Source organism: Pristiophorus japonicus, chromosome 11, assembly GCF_044704955.1.
Source record: "Pristiophorus japonicus isolate sPriJap1 chromosome 11, sPriJap1.hap1, whole genome shotgun sequence".
Classification (NCBI taxonomy): Eukaryota; Metazoa; Chordata; class Chondrichthyes; family Pristiophoridae; genus Pristiophorus; species Pristiophorus japonicus.
In genome coordinates, this window is record NC_091987.1 from 105,514,042 (window position 1) to 105,535,164 (window position 21,123).

Below are 21,123 nucleotides of genomic sequence, written 5' to 3' on the forward strand. Positions count from 1 at the left end.
TTTTACCCTGTTTACCCGATTAAAACCTCTTATCATCTTGAAAACCTCTATTAGGTCACCTCTTACTCTCTGTACCAGGGAGAACAGTCCTAACTTTTCCAACCTCTCCTCATAACTGATGGCCTTCATCCCTGGTAACATCCTGGTAAACCTTCTCTGTAGCCTTTCTAAGGCCTTAACATCTTTCCTGACATGTGGTACTCATAATTGTACATAATACTCCAGCTGAGGCCTAATCAGTGATTGCTTTTATATTCTATTCCTCTATTTATAAAACCTAGTAATCATATGCTTTTTAACCACCTTATCAACTTGCCCTGCCACCTTTAAGGATTTGTGCATATGGACATCAAAGACACTCTGCTCATCTACACTTTTCAAAAATGTGCCATTTATAATATACTGTCTTTCTATATTAGTCCTCCCAAAGTGCATCATTTCACACTTCTCCACATTGAAATCCATCTGCTATGCTTTTGCCCATTTCACCATCCTGTCCATGTCATCCTGAAGCCTATAGCTATCCTCATCATGATCTACTACTTTGCCAAGTTTCGTATCATCTGCAAACGTTATGAGTCAGGAAATTGAGGTTAAGGAAATTGATGGGATTGAAGGCCGATAAATCCCCAGGGCCTGATAGTCTGCATCCCAGAATACTTAAGGAAGTGGCCCTAGAAATAGTGGATGCATTGGTGATCATTTTCCAACAGTCTATCGACTCTGGATCAGTTCCTATGGACTGGAGGGTAGCTAATGTAACACCACTTGTTTTAAAAAGGAGGGAGAGATAAAACAGGGAATTATAGACCAGCTAGCCTGACATCAGTAGTGGGGAAAATGTTGGAATCAATTATTAAAGATGAAATAGCGGTGCATTTGAAAAGCAGTGACATGATCAGTCCAAGTCAGCATGGATTTATGAAAGGGAAATCCTGCTTGACAAATCTTCTAGAATTTTTTGAGGATGTAACTAGTAGAGTGGACAAGGAAGAACCAGTGGATGTGGTGTATTTGGACTATCAAAAGGTTTTTTAACAAGGTCCCACACAAGAGATTGGTGTTCAAAATTAAAGCACATGGGTATTGGGGGTAATGTATTGACGTGGATAGAGAACCAGTTCGCAGACAGGAAGCAGAGAGTCGGGATAAACGGGTCCTTTTCAGAAAGGCAGGCAGTGACTAGTGGGGTGCCGCAGGGCTCAGTGCTCAGTATTTACAATATACATCAATGAGTGTAATATCTCCAAGTTTGCAGATGACACTAAGCTGGGTGGCGGTGTGAGCTGTGAGGAGGATGCTAAGAGGCTGCAGGGTAACTTGGACAGGTTAGGTGAGTGGGCAAATGCATGGCAGATGCAGTATAATGTGGATAAATGTGAGGTTATGCACTTTGGTGGCAAAAACACGAAGGCAGAATATTATCCGAATGGCGGCAGATTAGGAAAATGGGAGGTGCAACGAGACCTGGGTGTCATGGTACATCAGTCATTGAAAGTTGGCATGCAGGTACAGCAGGCGGTGAAGAAGGCAAATGGCATGTTGGCCTTCATAGCTAGGGGATTTGAGTATAGGAGCAGGGAGGTCTTACTGCAGTTGTACAGGGCCTTGGTGAGGCCGCACCTGGAATATTGTGTTCAGTTTTGGTCTCCTAATCTGAAGAAGGACGTTCTTGCTATTGAGTGAGTGCAGCGAAGGTTCATCAGACTGATTCCCGGGATGGCAGGACTGACATATGAGGAGAGACTGGATCGACTGGGCCTGTATTCACTGGAGTTTAGAAGGATGAGAGGGGATCTCATAGAAACATATAAAATTCTGACGGGATTGAACAGGTTAGATGCAGGAAGAATGTTCCCAATGTTGGGGAAGTCCAGAACCAGGGGGTCACAGTCTAAGGATTAGGGGTAAGTCATTTAGGACCGAGATGAGGAGAAACCTCTTTACTCAGAAAGTTGTTAACCTGTGGAATTCTCTACCGCAGAGAGTTGTTGATGCCAGTTCGTTGGATATATTCAAGAGGGAGTTAGACATGGCCTTTAAGGCTAAAGGGATCAAGGGGTATGGAGAGAAAGCAGGAAAGGGGTACTGAGGTGAATGATCAGCCATGATCTTATTGAATGGTGGTGCAGGCTCGAAGGGCCGAATGGCCTCCTCCTGCACCTATTTTCTATGTTTCTATATTTCTATGTTATAATGCTGCTCCTTACACCCGAGTCCAGGTCATTTATAAAAATTGCAAAGCGTAATGGATTCAAAGCTGACCCTTGGGAAACACCACTGCATATCACTTCCCAGTCTGAACAATATCCATAACCAGCATCCTTTACTTTCTGTCACTGAGCCAATTTGTTATCCATACTGCCACTTTGACCTTAATTCCACAGGCTTCCAACTTCTTAACAAGCCTCCTGTGTGGCACTTTGTCACATGCCTTCCGCAAGTCCAAACATACAATATCTACTGCACTACCTTGATCAACCTTCTCTGTTACCTCATCAAAGAATTCAATCAAGTTAGTCAGACGTGATTTACCTTTAGCAAATCCGTGCTGGCTCTCCTTGATTAACATATGCCTTTCCAAATGAAAGTTTATTTTGTCCCTGCTAACGGTTCCAATAACTTTCCCACCACCGATATTAGGCTCTCTGGCCTAAGGATGAAGGGTCTCAGACAGGTGGATGGTGAAGGGTCTCAGACAGGTTGATGATGAAGGGTCTCAGACAGGTTGATGATGAAGGGTCTCAGACAGGAGGATGATGAAGGGTCTCAGACAGGTTGATGGTGAAGGGTCTCATACAGGTGGATGGTGAAGGATCTCAGACAGGTGGATGGTGAAGGGTCTCAGACAAACGGATGAAGATTTGACTCAGACAGGTTGTTAATGATGGGACTCAGACAGGTGAATGATGAAAGGTCTCAGACAAATGGATGAAGATGCGACTCAGACAGGTTGTTAATGATGGGACTCAGACAGGTGGATGATGAAGAATCTCCACACAATGTTTATTTGCCTTATCTCTTTTGAGATGTTATATTTCAGAATTTTTTGTTCTTGTTTCAGATTTCCAGCAGTTGCTTTTGTTGGCTTTTTAATCTCATACATGTGGGTTTTACTAAAATAGAAATGTGAAAACTTCCAGACTGATGTGGATAACCGCTTGATCAGAAATGCTACTAAATACCAACCCCATTTCTCAATACCGCATGTTCTAGCAGAACTGGCTTGCCCTGGGATTGAATCCAATTTCAATTGAATGTTGGTATCCAAAGTCTCCTCTGTCTGCTGGCTGTGCAAATCTCAGCCTAGTTCCTAGTAGGAATCCCATTCAATTGTACACAATTGCTTGTCGGAATCATCAGATAACTAAGCAAATCAAGGAATAGGGCGGGAAAGTGAAGTTGAGGTCAAAGATCAGCATGACCTTATTGAATGGCGGAGCAGGCGCAAGAGGCCATATGGCCTAATGCTGTTCCTATTTCTTATGTTCTTATGTTCTTATAATAATCAAGAGCAGAGAGCTACTGTTGAAGATATCAGCAAACTTTCTGCAGACATGGGATCACATCCTAACTACTTTAACATCGCATAAAACTGCACACAATTTGGCACAAGTTTGCACTAAGCTCTCTGTCTTACTCAGGGAGGTAGTGTGAGAAATAGAAAAATACATACTAGCTACAGTGAGCAGTAGTGTCCTTAGATTGAAGAGATACTGGTGGGGTACTGTGACAATCATGGTGTATTTTTGTGTAAGTTTTGATTTAATTACCTCCTTTTTAAAATTCAGCCATTGTGCTTAGGGGGGATTTAATAGGCAGCTAAACCTGAATTTTGTAGCAGATAATACAAACAAAATCCATGATAAAATCGTATGAGTTATGAATTATATCCTAGTCGTGGTGCTGACCAGAACTCACTTGCAATTCTGTCCTTCAGGAGTCATCAGGTCAGCAACTGGTGGGATACAAATGATAGCTAATAGGTATTCATAGCGTATCCATATAATGACATGTTGCCAATTGACTATAGTTATTGGTATAATTTATATATATATATAAAAGAAAGAACTTGGATTGATATAGCGTCTTTCAAGACCTCAGGACATCCCAAAGTGCTTCACAGCCAATTAAATCCTTTTGGAGGATAGTCACTGTTGTAATGTGGGAAATGCGGCAGCCAATTTGCTCACAGCAAGCTCCCACAAACAGTAATGTGATAATGACCAGATAATCTGTTTTTTTGTTATGTTGATTGAGGGATAAATATTGGCCAGGACACCGGGGATAACTCCCCTGCTCTTCTTCAAAATAGTAACATGGGATCTTTTATGTCCACTTGAGAGGGCAGACAGGGCCTCAGTTTTTAACATCTCATCCAAAAGTGTGTCAGCCTAGATTCATGGAATGGGACTTGAACCCTGAACCTTCTGACTCAGAGGTAAGAGTGCTACCCATTGAGCCACAGCTGACACTGCACAAGTCACTGAGTGGCCCCTGGCCTGTGAGCACCATCGGAGCAGGCCGGGGAGAGGAAGGAGCAGCGTGGTGGCATACCACTCCAGGGAGCAGCACGTGCTGGAGCAGGAGAACAACGGCAGTGAAAAGGGACATTACCAAGATCCAGCAGGAATGGCGTGGTCAGGGCGAAGAAGCGGCGAGAGATTGTAGAGGGATGTGAACAGGGCCCAGGAGAGGCGAGGGTCCAGGGGCAGCACGGGTCAGCCCACACTGCGATATGTGTGCACACTTGGCCCGTGCAGCAGAGCTGGTCTCCAGTCGTCTTGGTTAATCCTTGCAAATGGACCAAGACCTAGCTCTGTCAAACCGGTGTAGTGGCTGGTGTGCAACGGCCACCACACGTTAATAAAAATCCACGCACAGGCATTTCCACCCTTCAAGATTTATTTCGGGACCTGGAATTTTAGGGCCTTCATTGAAACACCTGTGAACTTTTTGATGTGGAAGCAAGTCATCCTCGATTCGAGGGACTGCCTATGATGATGATGATGATGAAATATATATATATGATTCGCTTTGTAAAGATCATATATAGATGAAAATCTCCAGATTGGGGATTCCTGATCTCACCCGTCTTAAATGTTAGATAATGACTCGGTTTGAAGCTTGTATAATTGTGCACCACAGGAAGGGTACCCACATGGGAGAGATTATATTGACAGAGCCCGATGAACTGAAGAGCAAATCTTCATACACATTATCTGTCATGCTGCGTGCTCAGACAACAAGAGTCTGGGCTGCAGCCCTTGTGCCCAGGACTGAGTCTGCACTGCAGGCCTTTTTGATTTTCTAAATTATGCACCATGAATAAAGGCCGACACGTTCTGCAAAGAAATACGATTATTGCTCAACCAGAAAATCTCTTCCAGCTGCGTATAATCGAGCACGCGGCAGTAATGATTCCTGCACATGCACTTTATCTGGATATTTTCCTGTTTTGTAAATTAGATTTTCTGCTGAACAAATGTATTGTGTCACCGAGAATGTTTTCTTTCTGCAGTATAAGTGCTGCACCCATCCTTTTAGCCACATATGCCAGGATTGCACCCACACCCACAAACACACACCCACCAGGAAGATCCCAGGTTTGATCCGTGGTCTGTGCTGAATTGGAAGCGTTGCAATCGGCCTCATTGCCCCTCGGTGAGGTGGCGGTGGAGATGTGGAGCCCTGATCTTTCTTGCCTGTAGGGGGTGCTGTTGCTAGTTTTAGCAAAATCAAACAGGCAATTTTTGTTAAAGTGCAGTCAGACTTGAGCAGACTTTAATCTTTGACCTATTCGTTTCCCTGAGGGCTCAGCTGGTCCAAGCAGTAAGTGACCATACAGAACAGGAAGGTCCCAGGTCTGATCCCCAGTCTTTGTTGGTTTTGGCTGGGGAAGTGGTTTGGGGTGGATTCAATGGCCTCAGGACTGTGGGTTAGAGAGGGAAAAGTCAGCCAGAGTTCCGCTCTCCTGAACACTAGCCGGTGATTGCTGCTGGTGACTTTGCGTGTGTGGACGAATGGACTCGGACAGGGTGGGGCTCTTCCATGATGCCTCCTCCCATAGTGGATTATCCCATCCCAAAAGGCACACTTGGGGAGCAGTACAGGAGGGAAACCCGCTCACGCGGAGGCCTATATCAGCAAGAGGCCAACTCCTACAGGAGAGGAAGAAGAGTAGGGGGAAAACAACTGGTGGAAAAGGAGGAAAACATATGTTGAAATGTTGGCAAACTTTCACACAACAGCACAGGGCTGCAAAACTGCAGAAAATACTTCGATACGTGTAAGTGTGAGGAAAGCTGAATAATCATGTTACAAATACAACCTACACAACAGGCTCTTCTGAAGTTGAGCAAATAGCCTGATGTTAGTAACAAAGGCAGAAAGTTTTGGAAGCGCTTAGCGGGTCAGTCATCATCTGTGGAAGGAACAGATGAGTTATGGTGGGAAATTTTAATTCTCCCCGATTGGTGGGGAAGGAGTGGGGAGGATACAGTTAAAATGACCGGCTCCATTTCCTACTTCATTCCTAATGATCTGCAGTTTTAACTGTGCTGGTTTTGGTGGTGAATGAGCCTCATAGATGGGAGCCTCATTAATAAATGCAAATCGGGGACCCTTGACATACATGGGACCCCGATGGCATCTTAACCTGCTCCTGAGCGGGACACCCATTGTGCCCACCCCACCGGATAAACCTGGGAGCCCAGCGAAGTCCGCTAAGGTAAGTATAAAAAAACACTTTCTATGATGGGGCCTGGAGGAGGCCTAACAGGAATTGTCCGTGCTTCAGCTGCCTCAGGCTCCCCTACCTTCCCGCACCCCTCCTCCAGCCGCGAGACCATAGGAACACTCTCCCCTCTCGGAGTTACCTGCTTCCTCCCAAGCCGGCCAGTTGTCGCTTTCCACCGGAAATGGCAGTATTCAAAAGAGTCCCGTTGATTAAAATCTGCCAGGCCTTGGCATTACACTCCCACAAGGCATTACTGCCCGCTTCCACCAGCTTCCCATCGGGAGTTAAAATCGGCCCTAATAATGTTTCAGGCATCGACCCTTTGTTGGAACTGCATCTGCAATGTTTTGCCTTTTGATTAGCCTGAAGTTAATGTTCAGAAGAGGCTGACTGCTAGTGTCAGCCTTGGCGCAGTGGGAGCATTCTTGCCTCGGAGTCAGGAGTCGTAGGTTGAAACCGTGCTCCAGAGGCAAGCATGTAGTTCTAGGCTGACACATCAGTGAGGGAATGCTGCACTGTCAGAGGTGCCGTCTTTCGGCTGGTTCATTAAACTCTCAGGTAGATGTAAAAGGCCCTATGGCACTTTTCAACATTGAGCAGGAAAGTTCTCCCGGTGTTGTGGCGAACATCTATCCCTCAACAAACATCAATAAAACAGATTATCTGGTCATTACCACGTTGCTGTTCATGGGGCCTTGCTATGTGCAAATCAGATGCTGCGTTTCTCTATATGACAATGACTAAACTTCAAAAAAGCATTTCATTGGCTGTGAAGTACTTTGGGAGGGCCTGAGATTGTGAAAGGCGCTATATAAATGCAAGATCTTCCTTCTTATGCCCAGTTAAATATCGGAAAAGGAGCAAGCCCTGGTGGGTGGATCAAATTGTATGTGGTCCAAATGCCATTTTAAAATGGGAGGGTTTAAACCTGGACTTTCTCTGTCTGTTCTTCAGTTATAAAACTCACCGGGGCAAACAACCCCAAAATCAGATTGTCTAGTTCAAAACCAAAAAACAGTGGCTGCACTAGTTCAAATGAAAATATTTGCCTGCCTTAAAAAAAAGCATTTGCATTCTAAATATAATAGCATGATGTGAAACACTGCAAGAGCCGTACACTTAAAGCAGGGGTTGTGCTTCGGTGAGCGGCTGTGGCAGAGTCACGTGATTCACACGGGCATATGGAAATGACGGAGAGGAAAAGGCCCTCTGGTCCGTCCAGCCTGTTCCACACAATGGCGATGCCTTGTGCATCACAACAAATAAACTCCCCGTCGCACCTGAAATCCATATAACCTCCTGGAAGAAGCAAATAATCTGATAAAAACCCATGGCAATTAGGGAAAAAAAAAACCTGAAAAATTCCTCTCCCACCCTTTCGGCGATCGAAGCTAATCCAGGAGACCCTGATTAATGTCATACCTTTTGTACAAGGTGATTTCCTTCGCAGCCAGAAATAGTTCGAGCTCTCGCTTGTCAGGATTTAGGGGTCACACAGATCCACTATTCTCTGGGAAAAGAACCTGGTCTTACATAATTTGAGATTCTGACCCCTGCTCCTCTTGGTATGACCCATGGTTCAAACAGTAGATACCTTACCTACTCAAAAAGATGCAGCGTATTAGAGCAGTGTTATTTCATGACAACAGGTTGAGGATCAAAGTCCCAGTGATCTTGCAGTGACGGTCATCACAAATTTAATCTTTCAGTGAGGACGTCATCACACATCAACTGAATGGAAAGTCCAGGCTGTCGATGTTGACCATGACACCCGCTGTCGGAAAAAACCCGCCTTCCACACGGCAACAACAGGTCAGACTCCAGTTTGATAGTTATAAAGTAGCACTGCTCTAAATGAAAAATCTAATGTGTATTTTTGAAAAAGATAACACGGGTGAAATTGGTCTTTGCCAGTAACGCAAAATGGACTCGTAGGAAGCCGGCAGCCTATCTTACACCACTCCTAGTTTATTTTTCCATTGAAGTTGGTGTAAGTATGTTCCAGTAAGGATGGAAAAGGGGTCCATCGACCGAAGGTTGGGTTCTATGAATGAATAGGGAGATTAAATTAGAAACTAATAATAAGAAGCATTTCTTATGGTCCAGGCAAAATAATAAAATAGAAAGCCATAGAAAATGTAAAGAATATAGGAAAGCTGCAAATAGGGCGATCAGAATGTCTAACAGGACGTACGGCAGCCAATTACGAAAGTATGTAAAAGCCAGTAAGAAGACTTAGATAGGTATGTTAGAATTAAGGGAGTAGTCAAGGAAAGGTAGAAGCAATAGAAACATAGAAACATAGAAAATAGGAGCAGTAGTAGGCCATTCGGCCCTTCAAGTCTGCACCGCCATTCAATATGATCATGGCTGACCCTCTATCTCAACACCATATTCCGGCTTTGTCCCCATACCCCTTCATGTCTTTTGTTTCTAGAAATCTATCTATCTCCCTCAAATATATTCAGTGACTTGGCCTCCACAGCCTTCTGTGGTCGAGAATTCCACAGGTTCACCATCCTCTGAGTGAAAAAAATTTCTCCTCATCTCAGTCCTACATTTCCTACCCCATATCCTGAGACTGTGACCCCTTGTTCTAGACTTCCCAAACAGAGGAAACATGCTCCCCGCATCCAGTCTGTCCAACCCAGTCAGTATTTTATACGTTTCAATGAGATCCCCTCTCATTCTTCTGAACTCTAGTGAATACAGGCCTAGTCGACCCAATCTCTCCTCATACAATAGTCCTGCCATCCCAGTATTCAGTCTGGTGAACCTTTGCTGCACTCCCTCTATGACAAGTATATCCTTTCTTAGGTAAGGAGACCAAAACTGCATACAATACTCCAGGTGCAGTCTCACAAAGGCCCTGTATAACTGTAGTAAAACATCCTTGCTTCTATACTCAAATCTTCTTGCAATGAAGGCCAACATACCATTTGCCTTCCTAACTGCTTGCTGCACCTGCATGTTTGCTTTCAATGACTGGTGTACAAGGACACCCAGGTCCCTCTGTACATTGACACTTCCCAAGCCATCACCATTTAAATAATAAGTTGCCCTTATGTTTTTGCTACCAAAGTGGATAACTTCACATTTATCCACGTTGTACTGCTTCTGCCATGTGCATGTCCACTCACTCAACCTATCTAAATCGCCTTGCAGAGTCTTTGCATCCTCCTCACAACTCACAATCCCACCTAGTTTTGTGTCGTCAGCAAACTTGGAAATGAGAGATGAAGGAGGCAAGCTTGTAGTGGAGTGTGATGGAACAGCAGAGATACTAAATAAGTCATAAAAACAGAAAATTTTGGAGACACGCAGCAGGTCAGGCAGCATCTGTTCCTCTCTCCACGGATGCTGTTCCACCTGCTGCATTTTATGTTTGTATTTCACATCCAACATCAGCAGTATTTTTTTTCATTATATTAAATAAGTATTTTGTCTCTGTTTTCACAGAGGAGATAAATATTGGAATTGTAGAACCACCAGAGGTGGGTATATAACTGTTAGCAGAGATTATTATTCAAAGAGAGATTGTATTAAAAAAATGACTCAAACTTAATGTAGATAAATCATTGGGACATGATGATTTATACCCAAGGATCCTGAGGGAAGCGAGAGAGGAAATAGCAGAAGTTCTGACTCAACCTCTCAATTCTGAGCTGACTCCTCCAATTCCACTGTCCTTCCTAGTTTGGTGTCTTTGCCAAATGTGACCACTTTGTGACAAGGATTGCTAAAGATCATGGGAGGTCATTGTTAGGCTGGATAACAGCTGCAGTTCAATGTAGAAAAATGTGGAATAATACGTACTGAAGTAAGAAAAATTAAATATGCTTGAATAATGAGATGTTAAATGAAGTAGAGGAGCATAGACCTCGATGTTCAGGTTATCATAGGTGACAGGGCAACTAGATGACACCATAAAAAAGGAAAGCAGAATTCTTGGTTTTGTATCTCCAAGCATAGAATACAAAAACAGGGTGGTAATGTTGAACGTATACACAATCTTAGTTAGGTTGCTGTAGAAGCATTGTATATGTTTATGGGTACACCATTATAGAAAGGATATATATTTTTTTTTATTTGTGGGCATCGCTGGCAAGGCCAGCATTTATTGCCCATCCCTAGTTGCCGTTGAGAAGGTGGTGGTGAGCCGTCTTCTTGAACTGCTGCAGTCCTTGTGGTGAATGTCCTCCCACAGAGCTGTTAGGGAGGATGTTCCAGGATTTTGACCCAGTGACGATGACGGAACGGGCGATATATTTCCAAGTCAGGATGGTGTGTAACTTGGAGGAGAACTTGCAGATGATGGTGTTCCCATGCGACTGCTGCCCTTGTCCTTCTAGGTGGTAGAGTTCACGGGTTTGGAAGGTGCTGCCGAAGAAACCGTGGCGAGTTGCTGCAGTGCATCTTACACATATCTTATATGTAAAAGCAATGGAAAAGGTGTAATGTAGTTCCCCAGAATGTTAGTAGGAATGAGTAGTTACAGTAATGAAGGGAGGTCTTTCTTCGCTAGAGCTGAGAAGATTAAGGGTGATAGAAATCATCAAGATCATGGTGATATACATTCTTTTCCCTGGTTGGGAAGATGGTATTGCAAAGGCACCAATTTAAAATTTATCACAAAAAGAATTACACAGGAGGTTAGAAAAAATATATTTTATGCAGAGGGTGGTTAGAACCAAAATCAATAAATTCTTTTAAAAAGTATTTATGTCGTTAGTTGAAAAAGAGGAATGTTAAAGGGTGTGGGAAGCGAGTGACAAGAGTGGGATTAGAATAGGTGGCTCATGTGGAGAAGGATACCAACATTTGTTGATGGACTAAATAAACAGATTAATAGTTGCATTAAAAAAAATATTTAGTTGCAGCATATAAGTGTTTATTACATGAAAAGTGCCAGTCAGGAAATATGGCCAACATCTCAAATGTGATTTTAATTTTTTAATTTTCACCCTCAGTTTGAGAAGTGTTGATGGTGGGCGAGGGATTATGATCCCATGTATTACACCCGGTACCATCCTTAGAAGAACCAGTATTGTATGGTACAAATTAGAGCTACAGGCCTAGAAATTGTAAAATGCTGAAAACCTGCTGGTAACGTTGGTGGCCAAAGATAACGGCCGCCGGCTGAGAGAGCGCAGGCAGGTACTCCCTGCTCATTATCATCAGCGTGGTGGTGATTGGCTAGTGCAACATGCTCTTTGCAGCACTAATCTCAGGAGGCCAAAGGTCTCCTCTGTCTCCCGTTCACAGTGTAGGGGAGCGGGAAAGAAAAGAACGGCCCCAATATTTGCCGTACCTGCTCCAACAATATTCGCTGCCACTCCATGTTTATTGATTTTTTTTTTGTTTCTTTATGACATGAATGCAAATAAAAGAGATTTTTTATCTGAGATCATCTTCAATCTTTGCAATGGAGCTCACCCCTTGATTTACTGACCCACAGACACTGCCGGCCTCCCGGAAAGCTGCTAGAAAATGAAACCCCCAACCCCTACCATCCCCTGAGCTCCCATCGCCTCGCCACTGATGGGCAAAAAATGAAGTTTAAAAGAAGAAACTTGGCAAAGGAGGTGTTGGAAGTTCCGGTGTCCATCCTCATAAGGCCTGTCAGACTGGTCATGGCCATTAGTGCTGCCGAATGGTCTGTTAGTGACAGAAAATCCTGGCATGAACTAGCACGGGCGGCAACGCGAGCGCAGAACTCCAAAATGAATGAGCTAGCGTCAGCTCTGCGTTGCAGGCCACTTGATGTCATGTTCCACCTCATTAAAATGCTCTCGCTGATAGCAGTTACCGCCGGCACTGAAAACCTGACCAAAATGACGTCCGCTGCGATACCCGGCACCAGCTGGCGGAAAAGTGCCATTTCACAGCGCTATCGGGTGGCACAAACCACCCGAATTTCTAGGAGACAGATTTTATTTCTATGAACATGTTTCTGATATTGCTATAGCTGGCACATAGAGGGAATTTCACCCAATTGTCTTTAACCCCAATCTCAGAGGAACATCCCCATCATTACTTGCTTCATAAACAAGATGATGAAAATGTCTATTTATGGCTGGTTTTGCGCTGTGGACCTGCGCCCATCAGGAACTGGGTGGAAACTGCCTCAACTCATTTAATGTAAAATTCTTACATCTGTCAGATGTTTCATCCATCAGTCTAAGTTGGATTCAAACACAAACCCCGGAGGTAAAAGGACAGCTCCACCCAGCTTCTCTTCTCAACATCTTATAATTTGTTTTGCACTAAAATGACCACATTACATTACAGAGCCTTCAGCTGTATTGGTCCTACTCCCTCCCTAAATCCCCTTCTTTCAAATACATCTCTCTGTGCCCTTTAAAGCCGCCTTAGAAACTACTTCTTAGATCTGGCTTTTCATTAATTCTGGTAACTCTTTTTTTCTAACACTGCTCACCATCTGATTCACCTCTGAGAAGCCCTTTGGGACATTTATTATGTCCTATGAGGGCTTCATAATATAAATGGATATAAGCTGTGAGATATGGTAGCATAGTGGTTATGTTACTGGACTAGTAATGCAGAGGTCTAGGCTAATAATCTGCAGACATGAGTTCAAATCCCACCATAGCAGCTAGGGAATTTAACTATTAATTAAATAAATTTGGAATGAAAAAACTAGTGTCAGTAATGGTGACCATGGAACTACTGGATTGTCATAAAAACCCATCTGGTTCACTGTCCTTCAGTGAAGGAAATCTGCCATCTTACCTTGTCTGGCCTATATGTGACTCCAGACCCACAGCAATGTGGTTGACTCTTAACTGCCCTCTGAAATGGCTCACCACCATCTTCTCAAGGGTGATTAGGGATGGGCAATAAATGTTGGTCTTGCTAGCGACGCCCGCATCCACTGACTGAATTTTTAAAAAGCTATTGTTTATACCTTTTACTGCAGTCACTTAATTATTTTCCAATTGCCCATTATTCATGAGTGGTCTGTTCTGTGGTCGCTCCTTATAGTAGCCACTAACTAGATGTGCAAGAGTGGGTTGGGATGTCTGGTTGGTTTTGGCTACATGTTGTCAGAAGGTCAAGGGTTCAAGTCCCACTCCAGCACCTAAGCACGTATTCTCAACTGACACTTCAGTACAGTGCTGACAGAGTGCAGCATTGTTGGAACCGCCGTCTTTCAGATAAGATGTTAGGCTTGAGGCCCCTTCTCCCTGTTAAGATGAATAGTTGGTTCTATGTATCCAGGGCATCATTCCTCCCTCTTCAAAGCCATAAAAAATAGATTAACTCATTTATTTGATTTTCTATTTGTGAGATTTTGCTTTGTACTAATTAGCTGACCCATTTACCTACATAATAACAGTAACTGTACTTCACAAGTAATTCGTTGACTGTGAAGTGCTTTGGGATGAGTAACTATCTAACTTCCACTTAGCACTTGTGCCATATAGTCTCATAATAAGAACATATAAGAATATAAGAAATAGGAACAGGAGTAGGCCAAACAGCCCCTCGAGGCTGCTCCGCCATTCAATAAGATCATGGCTGATCTGATCATGGACTCAGCTCCCCATAACCCCTTATCCCCTTATCGTTTAAGAAACTGTCTATTTCTGCCTTAAATTTATTCAATGTCCCAGCTTCCACAGCTCTCTGAGGCAGTGAATTCCACAGATTTACAACCCTCTGAGAGAAGAAATTTCTCCTCATCTCTGTTTTAAATAGGCGGCCCCTTATTCTAAGATCATGCCCTCTAGTTCTAGTCTCCCCCATCAGTGGAAACATCCTCTCTGCATCCACCTTGTCATAATCTTATATGTTTCGATAAGATCGCCTCTCATTCTTCTGAACTCCTATGAGTAGAGGCCCAACCTACTCAACCTTTCCTCATAAGTCAACCCCCTCATCCCCAGAATCAACCTAGAGAACCTTCTCTGAACTACCTCCAAAGCAAGTATATCATTTTGTAAATATGGAAACCAAAACTGTTTGCAGTATTCCAGATGTGGCCTTACCAATAACTTATATAGCTGTTGCAAGACTTCCTTGCTTTTATACTCCATCCCCTTTGCAATAAAGGCCAAGATACCATTGGCCTTCCTGATCACTTGCTGTACCTGCATACTATCCTTTTGTGTTTCATGCACAGGTACCCCCAGATCCCGCTGTACTGCGGCACTTTGCAATCTTTCTCCATTTAAATAATAACTTGCTCCTCGATTTTTTGTGACAAAGTGCATGACCTCACACTTTCCAACATTATACTCCATCTGCTAAATTTTTGCCCACTCATTTAGTCTATCTATGTCCTTTTGCAGATTTTGTGTGCCCTCCTCACACATTGCTTTTCCTCCCATCTTTGTATCGTTAGCAAATTTGGCTATGTTACACTCAGTCCCTTCTTCCAAGTCGTTAATATAGATTGTAAATAGTTGGGGTCCCAGCACTGATCTCTGTGGCACCCCACTATCTACTGGTTGCCAACCAGAGAATGAACCATTTATCCCTACTCTCTGTTCTCTGTTAATTAGCCAATCCTCTATCCATGCTAATATATTACCCCCAATCCCGTGAACTTTTATCTTGTGCAGTAACCTTTTATGTGGCACCTTGTCAAATGCCTTCTGGGAGTCCAAATACACCACATCCACTGGTTCCCCTTTATCCACCCTGTTCATTACATCCTCAAAGAACTCCAGCAAATTTGTCAAGGTTGGAGATTCAGTGCAGGAGAATGAGGGGTGCAAGCCTACATAGTACCACACAGTGGCGCAGCACACTACAACTCCAAAGCATTGTGAGACCGGGCTTCTATTTATTCACTTTGGGCCTCAGTGCAAAATCCTGGGTCTCCAAATATTCAAAGTATAATGTTTAGAAAGAAATGGAAAGACATACTCGGGGAAACCATTGAGGAGAAAGAGAATGGAAGTAGAGAAGTTCCACATAATGAATATTTTAATATATGCTACTGTCAGACATGTCTTGATAACAACTTTGAGTTTACAGTAATCATTACAAACATATGAAAAGGCAATAAAAGACAGTTGGATCTTTCTGTGCTCATTGGAAAAGGTAGATGCATACACCACCCTCCCCAACCATTATTCCTGGGGAGACAGAAATACACAGAAGATAAATTCAAGATAAACTCAAGAAATTCTTCCCGAACTCCTTAGCAATTAAGCAAGCTAGCCATAACTCATCACTTGGTGAACCTAACTGCTCCACATCCCTGAAAGAACCCATACTTAGCACGCTCACATCCAAATCAATGTAATCATTTTACAGGGCGTTGGTGAGACCACACCTAGAGTACTGCATACAGTTTTGGTCTCCTTATTTAAGGAGAGATATACTTGGAGGCAGTTAAGAGAAGGTTCACTAGGTTGATTCCTGGGATGAAGAGGTTGTCTTATGAGGAAAGGTTGAGCAGGTTGGGCTTGTACTCATTGGAGTTTAGAAGAATAAGATGTGATCTTATTGAACTATATAAGATTTTGAGGGGGCTTGACAGGGTAGATGCTGAGAGGATGTTTCCCCTCGTGGGGGAATCTAGAACTAGGGGGCATAGTTTCAGAATAAGGAGCCGTCCATTTAAGACAGAGATGAGGAGGAATTTCTTCTCTTAAAGTGCCTCGGAAGCTGAGTAATTGAATATATTCAAGGCTGAGATAGACAGATTTTTAAACTATAGGAGGAGTCAAGAGTTATGCGGAGAGAGCGGGGAAGTGGAGTTGAGGTCAAGATCAGATCAGCCATGATCTTATGGAATGGCGAAGCAGGCTCGAGGGGTTGTATGGCCTACTCCTGCTCATATTTCTTATGTTCTTACGATTCTAATTATTTGCTCATGACCACAACTTTGACTCTTCTGTTGAACCCCAAGTACACGCACTGGGGGTAAGAATTCTCTATTTGCGCTTACTAGTGAAACCGAGTTTACGATTTTAGTAGAAATATTCACTAAACAGAGGAAATCTTCACAAATGGACTTAGGATGCCCCCTGTACATGTGAAGTAAAGAAACTACAGACTCCAGTGACACGGGAGACTGGCAGGCATCTGGCCAACCCTCCAGGATTGCCCTGTAGTCTCCAGGCAATAAAGATCCAGCTCCAGGATGCTGCTATGAGCAACTAAGATGAAACAATTCGGTTTTTAAGATTTTATTTGAACACTTTTGTTTCTGAGTTATAAAAACATTGGACATGGGGATAAAAAGTTGTTTGACTGACATTCAAGAATCATCCAGTCAGGCGATGAAGAGTCTATTCCGTTTTCAATTAGTATGGGAAGCTGTTGCGTCATGAGGGTAGCCATGTCATGCGACCAAGGGAGAGAGTGTGGGGGCGGGACGGTCACAGGCAGCAAGTCATGTGATGAAACCTCCAGGAATATGTCCGACCAGAGTTGGTAACCCTCTCTGGTAGACACTTATTTCAGAGTAACAGTGGAAGAGATAACATAACACAGTGAACTCCACTTTGTTGAGTGACTAGATATACAAAGCATTTTATGCCTAAACCCACTGCAGGCATTCCTCCTAACGAAACAATGTGACCTGTTTATTCTCCTTCATTGAATGCCTGCGTTTGCCCATTTGACATATCTTTTCCAGTCTGAAGCTCAACAATCTGCTTCTGTACTAATATATTATATCACTTTCATTTCAAGGACATATCTAAATTAGAATGAATAGTCAGATGGAACTGGATACTTTCCATAACTCTTTGGAACTGTGGAGACGTTTACTTGTTTGGCAGATCTCGTTACAGTTTGATGTGCAAATACTCATCAGAGATTGGCCTTTTTACATCCATGATGTCACTAGGTCAATCTTCCAAGTCAGAACTTTTGAAATTCAAGGGGCGAAATTGCCCCTCTTTGAGAGGCCATTTAGCATCTCCAGGGGATTCTAACTTTTTGCCCCTGGGGGCACTGCACAACTCGCCTCATTAGCACCACCGGAACTGCCCCTAAAGGAAGTGGAGCGTGTGAGATTGCGCGGCACTTCCTTTGAGTGGCGGTAAGCCCAAGTCAGCAGCCGTGGCGCAGGACAATGTCACCCACTCGGTCCTTAATTCCAGTATTAAGCCAATCAAAACACAGATTTTTTCAAAACCTGCTCCCACCTCCAAAATGGATGTCAGGACCCAGGAGAAATGTTATAATTTGTGGGGTGAAATTCATTATCGTCCCGTTTGGAGGCGGTAACATTCGCCAGGCGCTAGACTTAGCGGCAGGTGTGGAATTCCCGTCCCCTCGAGAAATTCGGGTTGCCGCCACCGGAATGAAGTCGAGCGCTAAATCAAGTGCACCACTTCTTCCTGGGGCGCTAAGGGGCCGGACGCCTCCGCAGTGTTGCACACTGGGCCGTGCAGCACTGCCACATGCGGCGTGGGCCCTTCCCTCACTTAAAGGGAAGGGCCCACGCTGCCGACTCTGCAAGGAGAAAAGGCACCTATCTAGACCACCAGCAAGCTGGGTGTGCCACACGATCAGTCCGCCACTCAAGTACCCCGCAAAGAAAATGGAGCAGCAGCAGGAATCACAATCACAAGTTTTTTCTTCTCCCCTCCCCCTGCCAGCCACCTCACCTTCAATTCTCACTCTGGTAGCGGCTGGCCGCCCGATCCACGTCCCCTGCTGCAGGGGCCCGGTACTGCTGCAGGGGCCAAAAGTGAATTTCGGGGCCGGGGCGCGAATGGGACGATGAGCGCGGCGATGACATCGCGGTCTCTGGGCGCAGGAGATTGGGGCGCAATGCCATGGCGCCGCCGCTAAACGTCCTCCGAATATAGCGGGAGTCGTTGCTAGTGTCGCGGCCAGACGATAAGGCATTTGCCCCGGGTGCGCTAACGGGAGGCGCAAATGCACCGAATTTCTAGCCCTTCATTATTTACGGGAAAAGGTTAAGAAAAATAGAGTAGGTTAGGTTAAAATTTACAGTAAAATACTAACGTCAGGACAGAAAGATAATTGGTAAAAAAGGTAAATAGAGAAAAACAGGGATCACACAAGTATTATGCATCAGTCGTATTTTATACATATATTTTAGTTCCAGAGGGTTAGTCTTGCAAATCTTGATGTTTGAGTGGCTTCATTACCAACAATAACAATCATTCACCACTTCTCATCTACATGCTGCCGCTCAATGATACTATCCAAAAATACAACATCACGTTCCACATGTATGCTGATGCTACTCAGCTTGAACTCACCAACCACCTCTTCCAATGCATCCATTCGCTCTGATTCATCACATTGTTTGTCTGATATCCAAGAGGGAGTTAGATATGGCCCTTACTTAAGAGTGAGTTAGATATGGCCCTTATGGCTAAGGGGATCAAGGGGTATGGAGAGAAAGCAGGAAAGGGGTACTGAGGGAATGATCAGCCACAATATACATAGATGACCTGGAAGAGGGGACAGAATGTAGTGTAACAAAATTTGCAGATGACACAAAGATTAGTGGGAAAGCGGGTTGTGTAGACACAGAGAGGCTGCAAAGAGATTTAGATAGTTTAAGCGAATGGGCTAAGGTTTGGCAGATGGAATACAATGTCGGAAAATGTGAGGTCATCCACCTTGGAAAAAAAAACAATAAAAGGGAATATTATTTGAATGGGGAGAAATTACAACATGCTGCGGTGCAGAGGGACCTGGGGGTCCTTGTGCATGAATCCCAAAAAGTTAGTTTGAGGTGCAGCAGGTAATCAGGAAGGCGAATGGAATGTTGGCCTTCATTGCGAGAGGGATGGAGTACAAAAGCAGGGAGGTCCTGCTGCAACTGTATAGGGTATTGGTGAGGCCGCACCTGGAGTACTGCATATAGTTTTGGTCACCTTACTTAAGGAAGGATATACTAGCTTTGGAGGGGGTACAGAGACGATTCACTAGGTTGATTCCGGAGATGAGAGGGTTGCCTTATGATGATAGATTGAGTAGACTGGGTCTTTACTCGTTGGAGTTTAGAAGGATGAGGGGTGATCTTATAGAAACATTTAAAATAACGAAAGGGATAGACAAGATAGAAGTAGAGAGGTTGTTTCCACTGGTCGGGGAGACTAGAACTAGGGGGCACAGCCTCAAAATACGGGGGAGCCAATTTAAAACTGAGTTGAGAAGGAATTTCTTCTCCCAGAGGGTTGTGAATCTGTGGAATTTTCTGCCCAAGGAAGCAGTTGAGGCTAGCTCATTGAATGTATTCAAATCACAGATAGATAGATTTTTAACCAAAAAGGGAATAAAGGGTTACGGGGAACGGGCAGGTAAGTGGAGCTGAGTCCACGGCCAGATCAGCCATGATCTTGTTGAATGGCGGAGCAGGCTCGAGGGGCTAGATGGCCTACTCCTGTTCCTAATTCTTATGTTCTTATGTTCTTATGTTCTTATGATCTTATTGAATGGCAGTGCAGTCTTGAAGGGCCGAATGGCCTCCTCCTGCACCTATTTTTTATGTTTCTATGTTTCTATCCAGTATCGGATGAGTAGAAATTTCCTCCAAATAAATATTGGGAAGACGGAAGTCATTGTCTTCTCTCCCCACCACAAACTCCGTTCTCTAGCCAACGAATCCATCCCTCTCCCTGGCAACTATCTGAGGCTGAACCAGACTGTTTGCAACCCTGGTTTCCTATTTGAACCTGAGATGAGTTTCCAACTACAAATCCACTCCTGTCTACTTTCACCTCTGTAACATTGCTTGACTCCACCTCTGCCTCAGCTCATCTGCTGCTGAAACCCTCATCCATGCTTTTGTTACCTCTAGACTTAATTATTCCAATGCTCTCCAAGCCGGCTTCCCATCTTCCACCCTATATAAATTTGAGCTCATCCAAAACTCCGCTGCCTGTATCCTAACTTGCACCAAGTCCCGCTCACGCATCACCCCTGTGCTCTTGGACCTATGTTGACTACCGATCCAGCAAATGCCTCAGTTTTAAAATTCTCTTCCTTGTTTTCAAATCCCTCTATGGCCTCACCCCTCCATATCTCTATACCCTCCCCTAGCCCTACAAGCCTTTGTGATCTCAGGGCTCCTCCAATTCTGGCATTTTGCGCTTCCCCAATTTTATTGGTTCCACCATTGGCGGCCGTGCTTTCCCTAAACCACTCCACCTCTCTACCTCTCTATCCCTCTCTATCCTCCTTTTCAGATGCACCTTAAAACCTACCTCTTTGTTCAAGCTTTTGATAATTGTCGTGATGTCTCCTTCTGTGGTTCGGTGTCAAATTTTGAGTAATAACGCTCTTGTGAAGTGCCTTGGGACGTTTTGCTACCTTAAAGCTGCTATATAAAAGGCACTATATAAAAGCAAGTTGTTGTTGTGGTTGTTTGTGTGACCTTGTTGTGTGCAAATTGGGTGCCACGGTTGCCTATG

At 44.1% G+C, this 21,123-nt stretch overlaps 1 protein-coding gene across 4 annotated transcripts in view; it reads left to right on the forward strand.

Annotated features, from left to right (window-relative positions):
• Positions 1-21,123, forward strand: part of erg (ETS transcription factor ERG) — a 349,104-nt gene that overhangs the window by 132,012 nt on the left and 195,969 nt on the right. For all 4 annotated transcript variants that reach the window (XM_070893851.1, XM_070893852.1, XM_070893850.1 and 1 more), the window contains one exon: positions 8,449-8,551. In XM_070893851.1, the coding sequence (XP_070749952.1) occupies positions 8,495-8,551 (57 nt within the window). In that variant the 5' untranslated portion in view covers positions 8,449-8,494. The remainder of the gene's footprint in view (positions 1-8,448; positions 8,552-21,123) is intronic.